At 30.7% G+C, this 19,468-nt stretch overlaps 2 protein-coding genes across 2 annotated transcripts; both read right to left on the bottom strand.

Moving 5' to 3' along the window:
* Positions 1–3,597: 3,597 nt before the first annotated feature.
* On the bottom strand, positions 3,598–12,588 carry LOC111704554 (hyaluronan-binding protein 2-like). Its single transcript, XM_023476827.1, has 11 exons — positions 12,558–12,588; positions 11,467–11,532; positions 10,993–11,067; positions 8,777–8,871; positions 8,519–8,610; positions 7,491–7,535; positions 6,282–6,336; positions 5,101–5,150; positions 4,559–4,632; positions 4,184–4,225; positions 3,598–3,706 (listed from the first exon to the last, which is right to left on the bottom strand). The coding sequence occupies exons 3-11, from the start codon at positions 11,040–11,042 to the stop codon at positions 3,655–3,657; spliced, it is 555 nt and encodes a 184-aa protein (XP_023332595.1). The 5' UTR covers positions 11,043–11,067; positions 11,467–11,532; positions 12,558–12,588; the 3' UTR covers positions 3,598–3,654.
* A 17-nt stretch (positions 12,589–12,605) lies between these two features.
* On the bottom strand, positions 12,606–19,227 carry LOC111704541 (uncharacterized). The gene is made up of 10 exons (XM_023476798.1): positions 19,153–19,227; positions 17,640–17,650; positions 17,052–17,145; positions 16,713–16,778; positions 15,829–15,945; positions 15,083–15,154; positions 14,486–14,534; positions 13,501–13,540; positions 13,237–13,295; positions 12,606–13,168 (listed from the first exon to the last, which is right to left on the bottom strand). Exons 1-10 carry the CDS (start codon positions 19,225–19,227, stop codon positions 13,059–13,061), a joined length of 693 nt encoding a protein of 230 aa, XP_023332566.1. The 3' UTR covers positions 12,606–13,058.
* Between the last annotated feature and the right edge of the window lie 241 nt (positions 19,228–19,468).

Raw genomic sequence — 19,468 nt, 5'->3', positions numbered from 1 at the left:
AATAAAACCCATATTAAGTGAATTGGGTCTGTTTACACTGCACAATTACTGTGCCTCACGTTCATTGAAATTTTTAAAATTAAAACAAAACTAAAAGTCGACTTCCTATTCCAGAGTTTTCTGGTCATCACTGTGAGATCAAATCTATCATCTGCATTGATTATGAAAACTCTTGAAATATGTTACTGCTATAACTTGATTTGGAAAATTTTAATTTCTAGAACAAGTATAAATAAAATGCGTAAAATCTACACGGATCTGATCAATGAGATCGATGAATGATTGCAATGTCGTCTTCAAGATCAATTTACTTTTTTTCTTATTTTTCTACTTATGTTGTTCATACTGTAATTTTTAATAATGTCAATCTGCAGCCATATAAAAACTATAGTCAAGGCAGTGGACTTAATTCAACCTTGGAATCGTCACATTTAAAGAGTTGCAGGTCGTCTTTACAGTTTCAACCTTTCATGTGTAACTCTGTATAATTTGACAGCCAGTCCTAACAAATTTCCAAGATAAGTGCAGAGGGAGTCTATAAAAAAGCCAAAAAGTAAAAGGTGTCCTTTTAGTTCATATGACCATTAATAAAAGACTTTTTTAAAAACATTTTATATGTTTTAAAATTTAATTTTAACAAAATTCTATAAATATTTATATCTGTAAAATATAGAGTAGTAAATAAGGCGAAGGGACACCTGTATAAAGTGTAGACTAGTATATTGTATACACTGTATACATACATAGTTCAGGGATTCCCATGATTTATACCAATTTCCCAGCAGGGATGAATACGCCTCACTATTTTTTTTGTTTCGCGTATATTTAAAAAATCCTATTTTTTAGTTTGTTCCTTTTAGTGTTTTTTTTTTCAAAATTAAAATATGACAAAATATACTAGAATTATTCTGCTCAAATCCGGGGAAAGAAAGGTCTTTATTGTTAAAATCAGTGAGTCCTCAGTTTATACCGGTTTGTCGCGCTGAAAACATTAAAAATGCATCCTAGGATATTTTCTCTTCTTGTTCTTCTCTTAAACAGCTTTTACTTAGGACTGTCCAGACCGGTGAGTTAAACTGCACTTTGTAGCTGCATCTTCTGAAGTGTAAACCAAAGTTTTTTCTATTATTTTTATGATTGCCATTTTTGTTAAATTTTGACCGAATTTTATAAATTGGAAAGGCCGCTGAACTATCTACTACCGGTTTAAATCCTGAATCACCGATTCAAATCTCCTCGGTTATACTGCAAGGAAAGTTATTTCAGAGGTGTACGTACCTTTTGTACTGCAGTGCACTGTCTCTGGGCGGTAATGTAAACACAAGATAGATGTCGAAGCCTGTCACGGGATCCATCTTTTACATAAAAAAATCAATAAAATATTCTGGTCATAGGAAACTATTATGTGAATGATTAAAATGGACAAAATTTAATGCTTTTAACCTCCTCGGATACTAAACGAACACTGATGCATCTATTCTTGTTTAAAAATTTCGCCCAGAGAGAACTGGTTTAAATATGTATGCACTACGCAGAGTATACGCTACTGCAATTAACTTTCCTTGCATTATAACCTTGCAAATCCCTAAATATTTTTAACTTTGAATCGTTGATTAAAAATTTAAACCAGGTAGCATTAAGTAGTTCGATCTCTGGTTTCTTTTATAAAATTTTAATTGTATAAACAAGCAAAGTTATTGGGATTTATTTTTCTTTGACATTTTGTTTCTTCAAATTTATAAAAAATGTGAACTTTTTAGGTTCGTGGCAGCAACTTAAACCCTGCACCTTGCCCATCTAATCAAAGTTTTTGCACAGGTATTTTTAGGATATTCTCTTTGTGGTATGGGAACCGTTTTTTTGCTTTTCTTAAAAATTCTAGATTTTTCAAGTTTTTATCGAGGCTTCACACAAATTTTAGATGATTTCCATTAAGAATTCAAAATGGTATACTTTCTATATTCATGGAATAATTTTTACAATGACATGAAATAAATTGGTTAAATCGTTTTGATGAAACTTTTTGGCACATTACTTTGGCTAAATTATAGAAAATACAATGAGTAAATTTGAAAAACACCTTTGGTTTTTACTGTGAAGCATATTTAAAGCTTAAAAACCTTGGATGTTTAAAAACTGGAATTTTTTACAGTTAGTTAATTAGCTTCACCGAATTTTTCTGTTTTATTTTAATTGTTTGCAAACAAATGATCTCAAAATCTCAAAGGCGTGTACAGGGGGGAGGGGACAAGGGGGCATTGCCAACCCTAGGGCCTAGACCTGTGAAGGCCCCTCTAGAAATCAGCTATCACGCTTTTAAAATTTTAAACTGAAGAGTAAAGAATAAAACTGCAGTTCAAATTTGCCCCCCGCCCCCTCATTTATGAGCTCCACCTATATTTATTTCTGTAAATGCTCTTGCAATATTTTATCTATTTTTTTATTTCTTTATTAAAACACAACTTTTTCCTGAAACATTTTTGGCATTTTTCTAATTCTAACTTTTATTTTATGAAAAAATATTTTTAGATCCTCCGAACTACCCTGATGAATTGATCCTAGCTGCAGTGGAAAATGCAAATAATGAAATTATTGATCAATGGTTTTCAGAGAACCAAGTTCAGTCTTGATCTTTAGTCAACAGTGATATACCAAACCGGGCCTTATGTAACCATGGCTTTAATTCTCAACCATACAAAAATATATATATTTAAATTCTTGGCAACTCACGATTTTGTAATATTCTTTATTTGCCGTATTCTTCCATAATGCTTCTTAATCTACAGATTAACTGAACGTTCAGATTAAAAATAAACCTTCAAAATAATCTCATGTGTTATGTTGTAGAAACGTCTTCAGGTTTTATAAGATTTTTGATTTAATAAACTCTCTTATTGATAAATTTATGAGATTTTCATGTAAAAAGAAAAAATGTTAACAACTGAAACTTTTAATAAATATTATAATGTTAAAATTATTCTTATGAACAGTGTGTTTCATTAAACATAATCATTTCTTAAAATGATTCAATTTCTTGTAGGAGGAAAATTTCGCAGATTTTCTTTTACGTTAGTTTTTCCATCTTACTAGAGATAGGAACTTTTGTTTTGTTAATCTCAGGATTAAGGAGATGTACGGATCAACTTTATTCCTTTTCTATATTATACGTGGGAATCTACACTGGGGGAAGAACAGCAATGAAGGGTTAATGCATTAATCCTAAAATTAAAAATTGTCCAAATTAGATATCGAGATCAATCATTCAAGATTAACGGTACTCCAAACAAAAATGTTCACTTCTGATTCAACACTTTTGTTTGGGATAGTGCTTAGTGTTCGCAACCTTGAACTTGATATCTACGGTACAAACTATTGAAATAACAATTTTCAGCTGTTTTCCTGTGCTTCTGGAAAGCCATGGAGCGCCATATTTCTCAGATAAAAATTAGGGAGCAAAGAAAAAAGCTTTTAATTATTTTAAACTCTCCCTTTGATGCAGGAACTCACTGTACAGTATATACAATCCAAGCTTGACAAACACGTTTTTAAAGTCTTGCAAATTTATCTCCCTAAAAATTGTTAATTTTCTCTAGAAACTTTACTTTTGTATTTTTGTATTTATAACCCAAATTCTAACAATTTAGGAAAAAAGGTTTATTCAAATTTATCACATTCGCCATCTTGTGTATTCTTCTTAATCCACTTCCTAGTATAGCAAATAATCAATAATTTAATACAAGTTGACATTATATTGTTGTATTGTATTGATTGATTGCAAATATTGACAGAAGAAGATAGTATTTCTAGATATTTAGTTTTAGTTCTAGTGGGGACTAAATACGACATTTCAAATGACATTCTATTTAATAGTTCGCATGTCCAATTCACATCGGTATGATTTAAAGCTTTAAACTGAGCTGATGTTTTTCTATCATTAATGTTGTTAAATTCTGACAATTTTCATCCTAAATCCACAAGTCACTGTAATGGAAAATCCACAATTAAAAACAATTATTTTCTGTTAGAAAAATCAGGACATCTCATTCCTGCCAACTTGAAATTTTCTGTATAGTCCCCTTCATATAAACATTTCTAGGAATTTTACTAGCATGGATTTATTCGATTAATGCAACATGGAATATTAAAGATATTTTCTTGAAAATGTATTTTATTTTTAATTTACCTGAAGCTGGAAAGTTTGGTGTATATTCCAGGTCTGTTTACCCTGGAACATATTACTAATCATAATACAGGGTTATCCACAAAGGATGAGACTTCAGAGACGATTGTACAGAATCTGATTAGTCGATGTTCTTGCATTCAGGGATTCTGTAGGCCGAAACTGGCTTATTTCTGAGTTTGACCGTTTAGTAAACCATCAAAATGCTTATTTTGATGCAGAAACCGGGCTTCAAATTTTTAGAGTTTTAGGTCGTCTTTACAGTCTCATCCTTCGTGGGGAATCCTGTATTACAGACGAAAAAAGAAAAATATAACATTTTATCCTTATTCCTTACATAATTAAATGTCTATGATATTGAAAGCCTAATTATAATACCTTGCACACTTGTCCCCTCGTGCAATTATCCCAATCTGTACAACACGTTCCTCTGTTGAATTTTTCTGTAACGCCTGTACAGTGTATGCAGTGTACAGTGTACATATGTAGGGTTTGAAAATGTCTTTTTTAAACGCTCACAACTCCGTCATTTTTAAATATATCTAAGTTCTTTTAAAAACAAATAAACATAAAACTGACACTTTTGATAATCTAATATTTAAATCTAATCGGTGTACCATGAGTTGGCCAGCTAAGAATCTGACTTTTGAATTTATACTTCTGGGGGAGGGGGCAGAGCCCAAACTCAATCAGAAAATGATTGCTGAGAACTTCATAGACAGAGTCAAAATATGCTACCAAGAAGATGGCAAACATTTCGAACATTTATCGAAAAATGTTGCATTACTGTTTATGTTTCAGTAAATTATCAACAGTACCAACAGTACACTAGCCTTTTTAGAGAACTTAGGTTTCTTTAAAAATGATGGAGAAAATTGGCATTTAAAAATTAATCACCCTGTACATATATACAGACAAACCTGCCATCTCCAGAGGGGTCCTCCGCTATCGCCTTGACATGTATCAGTGCCTAAAAACCGAATAGGCATGAAATATAAAAAAATCTTAAAACTTAATAATGGTCTCATCTCAGATGTTTTATTGAAGTTTATGACAAAAAATATATTCAGTGGATATCTATTAAAAAAATTTAAAAGAATCTGACTTAATTGACGAAAGTATTTGCACAATTTTTATCATTCTGTACAAAACTTCAAAAAAGTTGTTTTGTGCTTTATATTTATGTTGGTTTTGTTACAATTGTTCCAAACAAACATCAAAGAATTTCCAAAATTTCCAACGTAAATATAATTTGCAATCTTAGGTCGTAAGTAGGGTTTCCATGAAATGACCATACTTTTTGCACAAAATTTGTGCAATTTACTTTTTTTTGCATGAAGCGCAATAAGTTTAATGCGTTGTTGCGCCTTTTTTAGCATAAATGTAATTTGCAACCTTAGATCGTAAATATTTTAGCAGATATTTTTCAATGTCCAAAAATACAAAAATGGCTTCAAAATTAAGGCTGTGCAATGTGCATTGCATCATCTATGGTTATCTTAGAGAGAGTTTGAGATATTCAGGGTTACTTACAAAGAATGCGACTTCATCAAAGGATGTACGTTCATAATTTATACAATATTTGATTGATACATGTTTTCCTGCATTTGTAAAATTGTTTCTTGTATTGCCAATTCATTTAATAACCTATCCTAAGACTGAATAAAACAAAGAAAACTTTTTTTTAAACGTGTAAAATTTTGAAAATTTCTAAATTTCCCAGAAATTGTCTTAACCTAACCAAACCCTCAAATAATACAAAAATAAACAGCTGGAGTAGGTCCGATATTGCATTAGGTCGGAAAGTTAGTAGATCAGAAGTTCAGTAGATTGGATGTTGCGTATTAACGAATTAATGTAACATTACCTAGAATAAAAGAAAGAAAACTACTTTTTTTTAAAGTTTAAAATTCAGAAAGTTCCAATCCGTCATTAAAGTTATATATATGGGTAACATCATAATTTCCCTTTATTTCTACTTAAGTCAGAATCCCTTGGTGGTTGTTCCCTGCAGGTATAACTAAAAGTCCCCATATTAGATATCGAGCTCAAGCGCTCAGAATTAACAATATTTTACACGAAATAACCGAGCTCTGATTACCTCCTATGAAATGAGGAAGTGGATTTGTAGGTTCACCAATCTGAGTTGAAGAACCCTGAACAATCATTTAAAATATATTTTGGCTTCATTTTTTGTCTGATATTGATCGGGCCAAATTTGAACTTTGGAAACTCAAACGACCCCAGAGCCCGAAATTAAAAAAAAAAATCGTTGAACGAAACTCCTGAGTTTCCTTTTTGATGGTATTAACATTTGTGTAGATTTTGATTTAAGATATTCAAAAAAATAGAGAATATGAAAAAATTAAATAAATTCATGTTTCAGAACAAAAATATTGATATTCACGAAACTCCATTCGTGAAACCCTGGTTCCCAATCTGGTTTTCATAACGATACCCTGTCTTAAATTTTGGGCTCAGAGAGGTTTGTGGAGAGGGATAAAATTAACTAAAAAATGTTGCCTGAACAAATTTCGTTTTTTATTTTAAAAATCTATCAATGCTTACAAAAAACCTGCAAAATGTTAAATTTTACAATTACAAAGAAAAAATGGCTGCTGGAAACAACATTTCAACGCTTAAATTGTTGCAAATCAATTCCTTAAGGCTCAGTAATTAAAAAAACATGGACTTCACAGATAAGAATCAAGTTCATGGGTGTTGCTAAGATTACCTATATTTGACCTAATCCAACACCATTTATTTGCTATTCCACTCATAATCAACTCCAGAGGTAAAATTAAACTTAGTTATCTCTCAATTTTATAAAAGTTTACGCTGTGGACTGGAATAAAGTTAAGTAAGTTCAGTAAGTAAGTTCAGTAAGCATGCTGATTTTAGGAAGATTATAGTAAAAAAAATTGTAGAAATAAATAATATCTTCTTTTTCTATTTTTAAAAACTAGCTGTGGACTCAACGTAATACCTGGATCTGGAATTAGAACAGGAATATGTGTTTGTAAAACAACAATATTGCCAAGGTTCTTAAATAAGGTTGCTTATTCTGGATGGGCTCCAATGTATGGAAAATTTCGGCTCCTTATATAGAATACGCGAGTATGGCGTCTTATACGATTCTATCTATCAATGCCAAGAACACAAAATTTCCCGTACATTGACACGCATCGATAGTAACCATGACCTTATTAAAGAACCAAACTTATGGCCGATAAAACTGCTTTTGGGCTGTAAGGTCGTAGTTGAAAAAAAACTTATTTTCTAAGTTTAAAATATCAAAGTTTGTTCTTACCTGAATATTTTCTCTGGTTATTGTTAAATTATCCACTTTGAAATTCTAGGCAAAGACAAAAGCATATATGTATTAAACCCCAATGAAGTTTAAGGCTAATGAGAACTTGTTTTTGCTTACCACCCTCATTTTTTTTAAAGTGTTACCTGGAATTGAAGCATGACTTACGGGTAATTTTAATAAATGCGAAATAGCTGATATTTTTTTAATGATTTAGCACAGGACATAGGGTCATTTGCCATAGGGTCAAACGTCCTAGGGTCAATTGCCATTGGTCAAACGATCTAGGGTCAATTGCCATAGGGTCAAACCATCTAGGGTCAACTGCCATAGGGTCAAACGACATAGGGTGAAACAACAAAGGGTCAAAAACGCGACAACAGGTTAAACGACATAGGGTCAAAAAGAATATTTTTTTTGTTATATATTTTTATGTTCATTTGAATTACAAGCCACAGCGCTGGGCCCAGATATTGTTTTAACCCAACCTAACCTTGAAATAAAACATACATTTAAACTTTTAAGACTTAGTCGTTATACCCTTTGTCGTGTTTTTGACCATTTGTCGTTTGACCCTAGGTCGTTTAACCCCATGAAGTTTGACCCTATGAAGTTTGACCCTATAAAGTTTGACCCTGGCCCCTGGGTCGTTTGACCCTATGTCGGTGAACCAAATCATATATGACACCAAAATGTAAAGATGTAGGGGGGGTGGGGGGGTGGGAAGGGCTAATTTTGATGTAACATGCATAAAAGGAGTGCTCAGTCACTGATTTCTATTTTGTTAACCAATCTTTTAAAAAAAATCTTTTTTGAAATTCTTTTCTTTTGTAAAGTTCGTTCAAACGATTTTGCATCTTTCGGTTTTTTCGTTAGTTTTTAAAAAAACGATCATTTTTCATTGCTCTGAATGATCATTTCATTTGTCCATTGTTCCTTTTTCTTTTTCCTTTTTCCTTTTTCCACAAAACATTTTGTTCGTTATCAAAGATTTCGTTCGTTCAAAAAACATTCTTTGTAAATTTTACCTGTAATCTTAGTTTAAATATTTTGCCGGCACAAAGCTCGGTTTTAGGGTCAAAATTCTCCAAAAGTTTAGGATCTTTACTTCCAGTCATTCCTAAATTCAAGTATTTAATACTATGCAGTCCTTCTTAGAATAAAAGATCCTTAATATCGAAAATACAAGTATTAACTAATATCTTTTCTAAAATTTAAATATTCTCATAACCGAATTTATACCTTTATAAATTCAGGAATTGTCGTCTTCTCTCTCTATAACTTACCTTTAAGATATTTGAAGCAATCTTTATATGAAATCAAGTATTGTTCAGCCCAAAAACTAACTCCACTCAGACTTTCAAAAGCGAACTGGCCGTTTCTATTCATAAATTGAACATTTTCATGAGGTTGAATTCAACATATTTTTATATTTTAAACATTTGATGATGTTGAATTCAACATATTTTCATATTTTGAACATTTGATGATGTTGAATTCAACATATTTTCATATTTTGAACATTTGATGATGTTGAATTCAACATATTTTCATATTTTACACATTTGATGATGTTGAACATCATATTTTTATATTTTAAACATTTGATGATGTTGAACATCATATTTTTATATTTTAAACATTGATGATGTTGAATTCAACATATTTTCATATTTTAAACATTTGATAATGTTGAATTCAACATATTTTCATATTTTGTAAAACATTTGATGATGTTGAATCAACGAGGTTATAGTGTATAGAGTGATGATGTACAGTAATCCTTTACTAATTGTAAAGGCCATCAACTATACCGAGAGCGTACTGCATATTTGTTTATTATAAGGTGATTCTGGCCTATCCTATAATATGTCAATATTAGTAAACAGTTGTAAGTGTACTGTAAAGCTAACTGAGCACAAAGGTTGAGAACGATCATCCCCCCTGTGTTGAACATCATATTTTCATATTTTAAACATTTGATGATGTTAAATTCAACATATTTTCATAATTTAAACATTTGATGATGTTGAACACCATATTTTTTTATTTTAAACATTTGATGATGTTGAACATCATATTTTCATATTTTGAACATTTGATGATGTTGAACATCATATTTTCATATTTTGAACATTTGATGATGTTGAATTCAACATATTTTCATAATTTGTAAAACATTTATTTAGGACTTTTTCCAAAAGTTTTAAAGCATAGTTTGATGATCATTATAAAAAAAGGTCAATAAAATTTTAAAACACATTTGAAGGAGTTTATCAGCAATTACAAAACGTTTCCTTACTAAACATTTCCTTACAGAACGTTTCCTTACAGAACGTTTCCTTACAGAACGTTTCCTTACAGAACGTTTCCTTACAGAACGTTTCCTTACTGAACTTTCCCTTACAAAACGTTTCCTTACAGAACATTTCCTTACAGAACGTTTCCTTTTAGAAAGTTTCCTTACAGAACGTTTCCTTATAGAAAGTTTCCTTACAGAACGTTTCCTTACATTAGAAAGTTTCCTTACAGAACGTTTCCTTATAGAAAGTTTCCTTACAGAACGTTTCCTTACAACAAGTTTTCTTACAAACGTTTCCTTACAGAATGTTTCCTTACTGAACATATCCTTACAGAACGTTTCCTTACAACAAGTTTTCTGACAAACGTTTCCTTACAGAATGTTTCCTCACAAAACGTTTCATACACAAAACATTTCCTGCTATAAAATGTTTGGCCTTACTAACGTTTCTTTAAAAAACGTTGCTTACTAAATGTTTCCCCACAAAACGTTACCTTACAAAAAGTTGCCAATAGTAAATGTTTCCTATAGGTGGTTAAAAAAAATAGGTTGAAAATCTTTATTCTGTTTCCGTCTTGGAGAAAATTGGTTCTCGTTTGCAAAGGCGTCGAACAATGACAAAATATTAATATGAAATAATATTTAACATTTAGAAATGTTATGTTTCATACAAAATATGGGATATCTTTTGGGATATCTTTGGTATGCAAACGTTTTGTAGCAGAAAAGTTTGATGGAAGGAAATGTTTTGTGACAGGATACGTTTTGTGTAGGTTTCGTTCTGTGAGGGACTTTTCAGTAAAGAAACGTTTAATTAAGAAAGGTTTAGTAAGGAAACGTTCAGTAAGGAAACCTTCAGTACGAAAATGATCAGTAACACGTAACGTTCAGTAACGTAATGTTCAGTAAGGAAAAGTTCAGTAACGTAATGTTCAGTAAGGAAAAGTTCAGTAACGTAATGTTCAGTAAGGAAAAGTTCAGTAACGTAATGTTCAGTAAGGAAACGTTTTGCAGGTGCTCCACACCTTATCTTATAATGAATTCATCAATTAAATGTTTAAGGGTACTGTTGTGAATCTGGCTTGGCCCTCTTTTTTTTAAATGGAAAGTTCTTTGAAATTACAGTTTAAAAATATATTTTAATAAATTTGCAAAACCTATTTAATGAATCAAATTTTGAAAATAATATTAAAATCTTACTCGTCCATTTCTACCACACAAGCACCGTCACAAAGTCCCCATGTTGGCATACCATTAAAATCTTTGTGGGAAACCCTAGCAATCATAAAAGAATCAAATGCTTGAACTGTTTTAATAATTATAAACATATTTTTGTAATTGGACTTTTTAAACTTTCCCTTCCCAGCACCGTAAACAGTCATTAAAGCTGAAGTTTGTATTTGAAATTTTCAATTAATTTTTTTTTCTAAAAAAGTTTCCTTGAATATTTTTGAAAATATATTAGTTGCAACGATTTGCAAGTTCATAGGTAAAATAAGGAATACAGACGACATTAATTTCACAGTATTATGGTTCCCAATGTAGAAAAATTGAACTCTGATTGCCATTTGAAGAACTTTTTTCAGAAAAAGGGGTGTTTTTAGATGCAAATTTCTTCTATTTTTAATTTAAAGTTATCATTCTTTTGTCGAAAACTAAACGAAAAAAGCTTACGTTTCATTAACAGTGCACCAACCAAAGGGATTTATATTAGGATAACAAATTATAAATTTACCCAACCTAAGATATTGAAAAAGTTGCTAATAAAATAACATTAACTATGTATAACACTGTTATTTTGGTTCGCAGTGTTATAAAGTTTTTGGACAGAAATTTTCTCTTTCTCAATAAGGTTCAAGCCTTTTCAGATTTAATTTTGTCCCACGCTTTAGCGACATACAAAATGTAATCTAAAAGGCAAGAATCTTCAAGACATAGAGAAAATTTAAGTCCAAAACTTGAAAGCACGTCTTGCCAAATTATAATAATGCTATAGGTAATTTTATGAAACGTTTGTGTACTTGTCTTATTTCAAAGGCTGTTTCTAGATCAAATAAGCTTTGAAACAAAGCAGAATTCAAAAGATAAAGTTGATTTAAATTTTATTTTCATTTCAATTAAAAAAATATTTTGGAAATATTCTAAATTTTTTACATTCGGGAACCAATCAAAACTTTATAGCACACGGCTAATTTTACTTTATAGCTCGTTCATTATAAAATTCACAATGAAGTGAGGAAGAATGGTAAAGTACATTATAGTTTCATAAATTATATTTTATCCAAAAAGACTAGAATATATATTAGAGTGGACTTTACTAGAAAAAAGTGTAAAACGGCCATTTTGTTGTAGTGTTTCCATACTGCAGGCGTACTTCATATATTTGAGCTATATAACCTTTTTGGCCCTGAAACATCATATTATAGAAAATCTCAAATTAGAAAACCAAATTATGAAATAGGCTGGTTTCATAATTGACCAATGATCATTTCATATAGACTCAATGCCTTTCACTTTACAAACGATAATTTTCCGTTTTAACTATAAATTAAATAATGTTTTTTATTCGAAATTGACATGGATAGTCTAGGGAACATACTGTATTAATGTACTCTACTGCATGTAATTTGTGAACATTTACATGATTTGTACACTTTGAACTCCCTTTCAGGCTGAAAGGGACTGATCAAAATCATACCTAGGGATTGGCTAAATTCCACTCTAATATATATTCTATTCTCTTTGATTTTATCATTCTTACTTACGATTGAATATTAATTCTCAGAACATCAATGCGTAACTAAACAAAACAAAAATAATTTTTATAATTTTAATCTTTTTAAAATAAATATCTTGGGAATCCAGCTTTGCCTGGAGTTTTCCCAAAAAATTAAACCGATCAATTCAGAAGATTTAAACCAGGCATGAAGAACATTCACGGCCGTGGTTCTTCCGCTCGACTTTCCCAATTAACATTTCAATCCAATCCGTCAAAGGGTTCCTCAGTAAAAATCGGACATAGATACTAGTTTAGGAACCCATCGTTGCCCAGGTTACTTACTCATGGTAGCTCCCGCTGTTTACCCGCGCTCGGTCTTAAATTACAAGTTTAGCTATTTTCCTCTATAAAAGTAGACCCACTCAAATTAGGGTCTGGAAACTATAAAGCTAAGAAAGAACATTCCCGTAGATCTCTCAAGTTATGATGGGTAGACGATAAAATAACAGGGATTTCTATTTTATGTATATATAGAAATATATACAAATTACAGAAAAATGTTCAGGAGATAAATCATTTTATTTAAGAAAATATACCAGTTTGCCTTGAGTAAAGTATCCATATTTTTATATATCAGCCAACTGCAAATGGTTTCATCTGAACAAAAATTAAGTGAATTATTAGGGAAAAAAACTTTTTAAAAAACTATTACAAATCTATGAGACCTAGAGAATCAATTGGTGGGTTTGATTTTTGACAGCTTCCAGCACAACTGTGATACGGTCTGCAAAGAAAATTCATCATTTTTAAAGGAAAAAAATTCTTAGCAAACAACTTGAATCATGAACTAGCTTAATTAGTGAATAATACAATGTTAATCAGAAAAATTAAGATTTATTGTTAATTTTTTTTTACTACAAAATTTTGTTTTGAATTTTGTAATTTGTTTAATGAGGTCAACTTATATTAAACAGTAAACAAAATATTACCTTGGAAGAAACATATCTGTCCCACATTCAGCTTTATTGTCTAATTTTAAAATATATAAAATCAAAATCTGAACACAGTAATAGTAAGAAAATTAAGGGCGACCCATAAAACTGTGGAATAGGAAGACGACTGTTAGACCAAAGTTTTGATTTTAAATGGCCTTACGGACGCAAAATACAGCAACTAAGCCGTGTATATAATAAATAATATAAACATGATTTTCTGTAAACCTGAAGTATGTTGTAATGTTTGTAAACTTTTACATGAAACCCATAATTTGTTAAAACTGCGTTTAAAAAAATACGTAGCATGATTAGCTTAAATCATGTGATATATCTAATGAGAGTAAGTCTTAATTGCACCTACTTAAACTGTGCTGTAATACACAACATGATTGTCTTAATCATGTTATATAGATAACGAAGTAGGAATTGTAATTACTTCTTTTAACTTTAATTAACATATTTTAGTTAATAGATTAGTTAATATAGAAACTCCGCTTTGTGGAGTGTAGAGTAGTTGAGTCCTCGTTGAAATATATGGGCTGAGATCGTATCTTGGCATTTGGTACAGATCGAGTAAGAGCTTGTTTGATAGTTATGCTTTGTGGCATTTAGAGCTAACAAGATCGCGGCCAGTGGCGTTGATAGTTAACGGGATTGTAGCCATGTGGATCCTGTTTGATTGAGGCATTGATCAATTAATTGCTAGTGTCCATATTGACACCCAATAGCTAAAACCCATCGGTAGTGGTGTAGCTGTGTATTGACATTAATAGTAAAGAGAATCTGAGTTGTACCTTGATAGATACTTGTTACAGAAATTGTTATGGAGTAGGCGTTTACTACATGTACAGTGTACACAGACCGATTTCACATAATAAGTTAATTTCCAATTATAAAAGTTTGCTCATAAGATAAAAGAACACATAAAATTACTTGAATGTCGTCGTCCTTTAAAAAAATATAATAAATTTAATTTTACCTTTTTCCGGTGAGTACTCTGTGTTTCCAAAACCAGAAACAAAAGCCAACTAAAACAAAAAATCAAAAGTTAGAAATTGTCAAATTCTAAATTTTAGAAGAATCATTTCTGATCGGACAAAAGTGCCGTTTCTTAATCCTGAGCTGGGATACCTCTAATCCCGACTGCTTAATCCGAATATCCAATGTGTACGCTTTTAATTTCTTGGATACAGTACAGAAAAATCAAAAACCGGTTTTTTTCAAAATTAGAGAGTACCTCCCGTTTCTGTACAGTAAGCTTAAATGGCGCGAAAAATTTTTTATTTCCCGGCTTCTGATTGGTTGAATTTTATACACTTTTCAGGATGCAAGTATAAGATTAGGTTACCACATGGTAGACCACATTTTGAAAATCTCAAGACCAGGCGTTTTCGTTATTTGATGTTTAAGCTGAAACACTGCAGAAGTTGTGTTAATCAAAAAACTTCACAAGTATCGAAGACGATAAAAAATTCGTCACTGAATTCTCATGTTTTCCTCAATATTTCAATAAACATGAACATTTCAAAATAATAAATCACTTGTTTATAGTTTTTAAAAATGCCGACCACATTACCTCATTAGTTGGTTTCTTGAATTGGAGAGCACCAGGTAAACATATAGGAGAAATATCAGTGTTAAATCTAACCTAAATTATATTTAGATTTTTGTGATATAAAAAAATATGTTCTGTTTGGAAAGACTTTTTTCAACCAATTTACCGCATGAAAAAATTAAGTAAGACTAAAAGACACGTTACATTTGGTTTTATATATTTTTCATATATTTTTCATACCAAAACTTTTCTTTTGTCAAAGTAATTGTCAAAGTCTTTGCAACAAACTAAAATTTTCTAATCCCTATATCTTTGCAACCTGACGGTGTAAATCTTTGATATTTCAAACTGAAATTATTTGATTAAACAGAATTGACTGTTTGAGATATCTAAGGTCTACCACATTGGGTTGTAAAGATATAGAGATTAGAAAATCAGAGATGTGACAAAGACTCATTTCCTTTGAACACTTGTTAAACAAAAAATCAAATTAAAAGTTTTTTACTATGAATCATTACATTGATCTCCCCTTTGTTAAGAAATCTAAAAATTTAAATGCAAACAGTCAGATATTTTTAAATCGTAAAAATTTGCATGAAAAAATCTTCAACATCTGCACGTTGAAATTAAATATGAAACCACAAGTTAACAACCACATTCTATAACTACATATTCACATCATAAATCTTATTTATCTGCATAACATGTGACAGTAAATCCACAGAACTCAATCCCTTATCTGGATATTTTTTGGTAAATTGACTCACCCTCCGGTCAAGTTTGAGAAGAGCAATGTCAAAGGTTTTTAGATTATCCTTCGCCAAGCGTTCTTTCCGAACCACAAGCTCAGTCACCCTGTAGGCCCGGTCATATTCTATATCCATCTAGATTCAATTCATATAAACAAACTAAATATTCAACTTCCTAATCCTTCTTTTTCTACAACAGCTGAGGGTAAAACTTGTGCATGCTGTTTCAACGTTATAGATGAAGAAAAGTGATTTAAATTTGAACCGGCGCCGGTATTAGGCAATTCAGCGACCCAGCAACACACTAAACTCGGTCCCAGGAATGGGCTACTTTTTCCGTTTTAAGGAGTTCAAGATCAATTAAAAAGTGTGTCCACTGGATTAGTATCCAAAACAATATTTTTTATCTTACCTGTCACACATCTCTGATAGTTAAAACATACGATGCTGCTAAATCAAGTATTATAAGTTTAAACTATCAAAGGTTTTCAACTGCATGAATTAGCCAGGAAGAAATGGTCAATTTCAATTGACATTACTGGTACGACTGTGTGACCTTGTTGCTCCTCTAGTTCTGATTTTCGCACAAATATGAGAAAGGCGAATTTATTCGGTTACATATGTATATATTACAAATATATATAAAGCATTTTAACACATTTTTGATTTTCAAAAAGAGGATTTATAAGAAAAAAACATAAAACATAACCCTATTCTAACTTATATTCAACAAAGATAACTAATTTTAAAATAATTTTTATAAAAAAAACATTCAAGCGCGCTTTNTGACATTGTATATATTCGCAATAAAAAATAATTAAAAAGTACAAATAATAAATAAAAATAAAGTGTGCAACAAGGCGTATTGTATTGGTAGAGAAATTAGGAGTTTAATAAACAACCTGGCATTCTCGTTCATCACTGACCGCCAGACAGATATCGATTTGAATTGGATAGTTCGAGTGGAGCTAGAATATTTAACATAAATAAGATTAATAATTAAACTCACATTTCCGAATTCTTATATTTTTGCAACTTGATGTGATAGACCTTAAATAAATCAAAAGCATGAACTCCTCTAGATTTCGTGGTTGCAAAGATTTACGGATTTTTAGGCAGGTGTATAATTCATTTTATGTGTCTTAAAATCATTTTGAATAAACTTCATACAATGAAAAAAAAGTAGATTTTTATATAATTAATTTTGTAAAAATGTGCAATAATTTTGTACTTTTTTCTACCTTTATCCGTTCCTTTCCTTCATGACATGTTTTCAGTTTTTCTCTCTCCGAGTAATCAGTCGGACACACGCAGTGAGAAGCTGTTATCACATACCTGATATAATAGACACGAATAAGCTAACCCTAGTCCTGTCATTTCCAAAATGTGGTCTGCCCTTTTGTGTTTGCAGAATAATCGGAAATATAAATGATTTAATATTGTTCAATTAAAAGCTAAAGCCAATTCTTCTAATCTCTGGAAGAAACTAACATAGTTCTCAGTCTTCCACGGAGAGATAGAGGAGGGATAGATAATTATCTAATCGTTTAACGAAATTTAAAAGATAGGCTCATAAGAATTGGTTAATAAGAAATCTACCAATGTTTAATAAGAAATCTACCAATGTTTAATAAGAAATCTACCAATGTTTAATAAGATGATAACTTTGATACAGGGATCAAGCATTGATCCTTAAATTTAAATATGCCCCTTATTGAATGTCAAGATCAAGTTTCTAAATTAACCCATTAGTGACGAGAACCTCACCCGGTTTTTTTAAGTGCCTTATTTCTTAAACTGAATGTTGTCTTGTCTTTTCCCGCGCTTACCTTAGGATTTCCTGCTTTCAAAACATATTTTATATTTGACGTAACTTAAAAATTGGGTTTTTTAAAAAAAAATTTCAATTTAAAAAAACCCCAAAAAACAAGATTTTGAATTCGCGAAAAAAACCAAAAGAACACCCTGTAATTTAGTTTTGAATCTATAAAATTGTTATTTTTTTTGCTAGAAAAAATTTAAAGATATTTTTGGAATCTTCTTTTAAAGATCTAAATAACTAAAGCATGAAAAGTAAAGTTTAGAAGAAAATTAAATAATTATGAATTACCAAAGTTTTTTAGATTTTCATGTTTTACAGGTCACCCTGTACAAAAAAAATTCAAAAATTTAATTGAATATCTTTTATTCATGAGTACAATTAAGTTTTGTTTTGACAAGATCCTTCTAAAACAACTTCACTAATAGTTAATGGTCTCTATACACATTCTATACACATAGCTTCCGACCTTATGGTGTTAACCAAAGGTATTCTTACTTTAACTATTTGAGCTTCCAGAAATACATTGATCCAGAAGTTGATCCAGTTTTGAAAATTAAATAAATTAACTCTTTATGCACCCTGGATCTATATGGAAGTCATAATTATGTTAAAGATCTACCACTGTCCACTACGCTATCAGGTTGCCAATATATCAGATTAGAAAATTGAAGTCGGAGACGAGTAATGAGTTTCCTTATGATTGTAGATATTGTTTTTAATTTTTAAATAACTTAAACGATGTAAATTGCATATTTCACTGAAAGATTTTTAAAATCACATTAAAAATCCGTTTGATAATATCAAAATAATTATCTGAATTAATATTTTTTTTAATGTGATCAATCATTTCTTTATCAAAGGTTTGTTTTTAGGGATTCAACAGTTTTTATTATATCCCGCTAATACTTATTTACGATTTGCATACATATTAAAACCAGCACTATATAAAAGATTAAGAATATCATTGACAGGTATCACCAAAAAACATTGGAATGGGAAGACTATTCATTATAGCAATACTTAATTCAATTTGATGTTGTTAACCAGCAAATAATTTTAATAGACACTTATTAAACTACTGGTGAAATGGGTCTGTGAACACTGCACAATTTCTCTGTTTCATGTTTATTGGGCCTTTTAAGGTTATAATTTGACTCTAAAAGTCAGAATTAATTGAAATTTAAACCCTCTGGGGATTCTATGATAACTTGTTAACAATGATAATATATCATTAAATCCCCCTCGGGGATTTAATTTTCATTGGTTCTAATTTTATTTAAATTAAAGGAATTGAGTCTTTGGAACAAAACCAAATATTTAAACCTCAATATCTTTGAACACGATGTTGTAAACCTTTGATATTTCAAACTCAGATCATTTGATCTCACAGAATTCATAGTTTGAAATATCAAAGGTCTACAACATTTGGTTCCAAAGATATAGGCATTAGAAAATCAGAGTTTGTGGCAAAGACTCAATTCCTTTATTTTCTATTTTTAGATATGAATAGGATTGTTTACCTCGTTGAAATATTTAGGAAACTTTGCGTGAAGAGAAACCAAGGCTTTGTAAGGATCAAACCTAGAATTATTCATTATAGCAATACTTAATTCAATTTGATGTTGTTAACCAGCAAATAATTTTACTGGACACTTATTAAACTACTGATGAAATGGGTCTGTTAACACTGCACAATTTCTCTGTTTCATGTTTATTGGGCCTTTTAAGGTTATAATTTGACTCTCAAAATCAGAATTAATTGAAATTTAAACCCTCTGGGGATTCAATGATAACTTGTTAACAATGATAATTAAATCCTCCTCGGGGGATTAATTT

The sequence above is a fragment of the Eurytemora carolleeae genome, unplaced genomic scaffold (assembly GCF_000591075.1).
Source record: "Eurytemora carolleeae unplaced genomic scaffold, Eaff_2.0 scaffold321, whole genome shotgun sequence".
NCBI lineage: Eukaryota > Metazoa > Arthropoda > Copepoda > Calanoida > Temoridae > Eurytemora > Eurytemora carolleeae.
The sequence above is the reverse complement of the archived record's forward strand: the minus strand, read 5'-3'. Positions and strand labels throughout refer to the sequence as shown.

What these genes read in the sequence shown, in the direction of transcription:
- LOC111704541 (XM_023476798.1), bottom strand. Translation starts at nt 19,227, where the DNA reads ATGAATAATTCTAGGTTTGATCCTTACAAAGCCTTGGTTTCTCTTCAC. An exon ending in AAGGAAAGGAACGGATAAAG is followed by an intron (nt 16,779 to 17,051) that starts GTAGAAAAAAGT and finishes TAAATATTCTAG; the next exon opens with CTCCACTCGAACTATCCAAT. An exon ending in TTCTCAAACTTGACCGGAGG is followed by an intron (nt 15,155 to 15,828) that starts GTGAGTCAATTT and finishes AATATAATTTAG; the next exon opens with GTTAGATTTAACACTGATAT.
- LOC111704554 (XM_023476827.1), bottom strand. Translation starts at nt 11,042, where the DNA reads ATGCCAACATGGGGACTTTGTGACGGTGCTTGTGTGGTAGAAATGGAC. An exon ending in TGTGTGGTAGAAATGGACGA is followed by an intron (nt 8,872 to 10,992) that starts GTAAGATTTTAA and finishes ATTTATGAATAG; the next exon opens with AAACGGCCAGTTCGCTTTTG. An exon ending in ACTTCCTCATTTCATAGGAG is followed by an intron (nt 5,151 to 6,281) that starts GTAATCAGAGCT and finishes TTCGGTTTTTAG; the next exon opens with GCACTGATACATGTCAAGGC.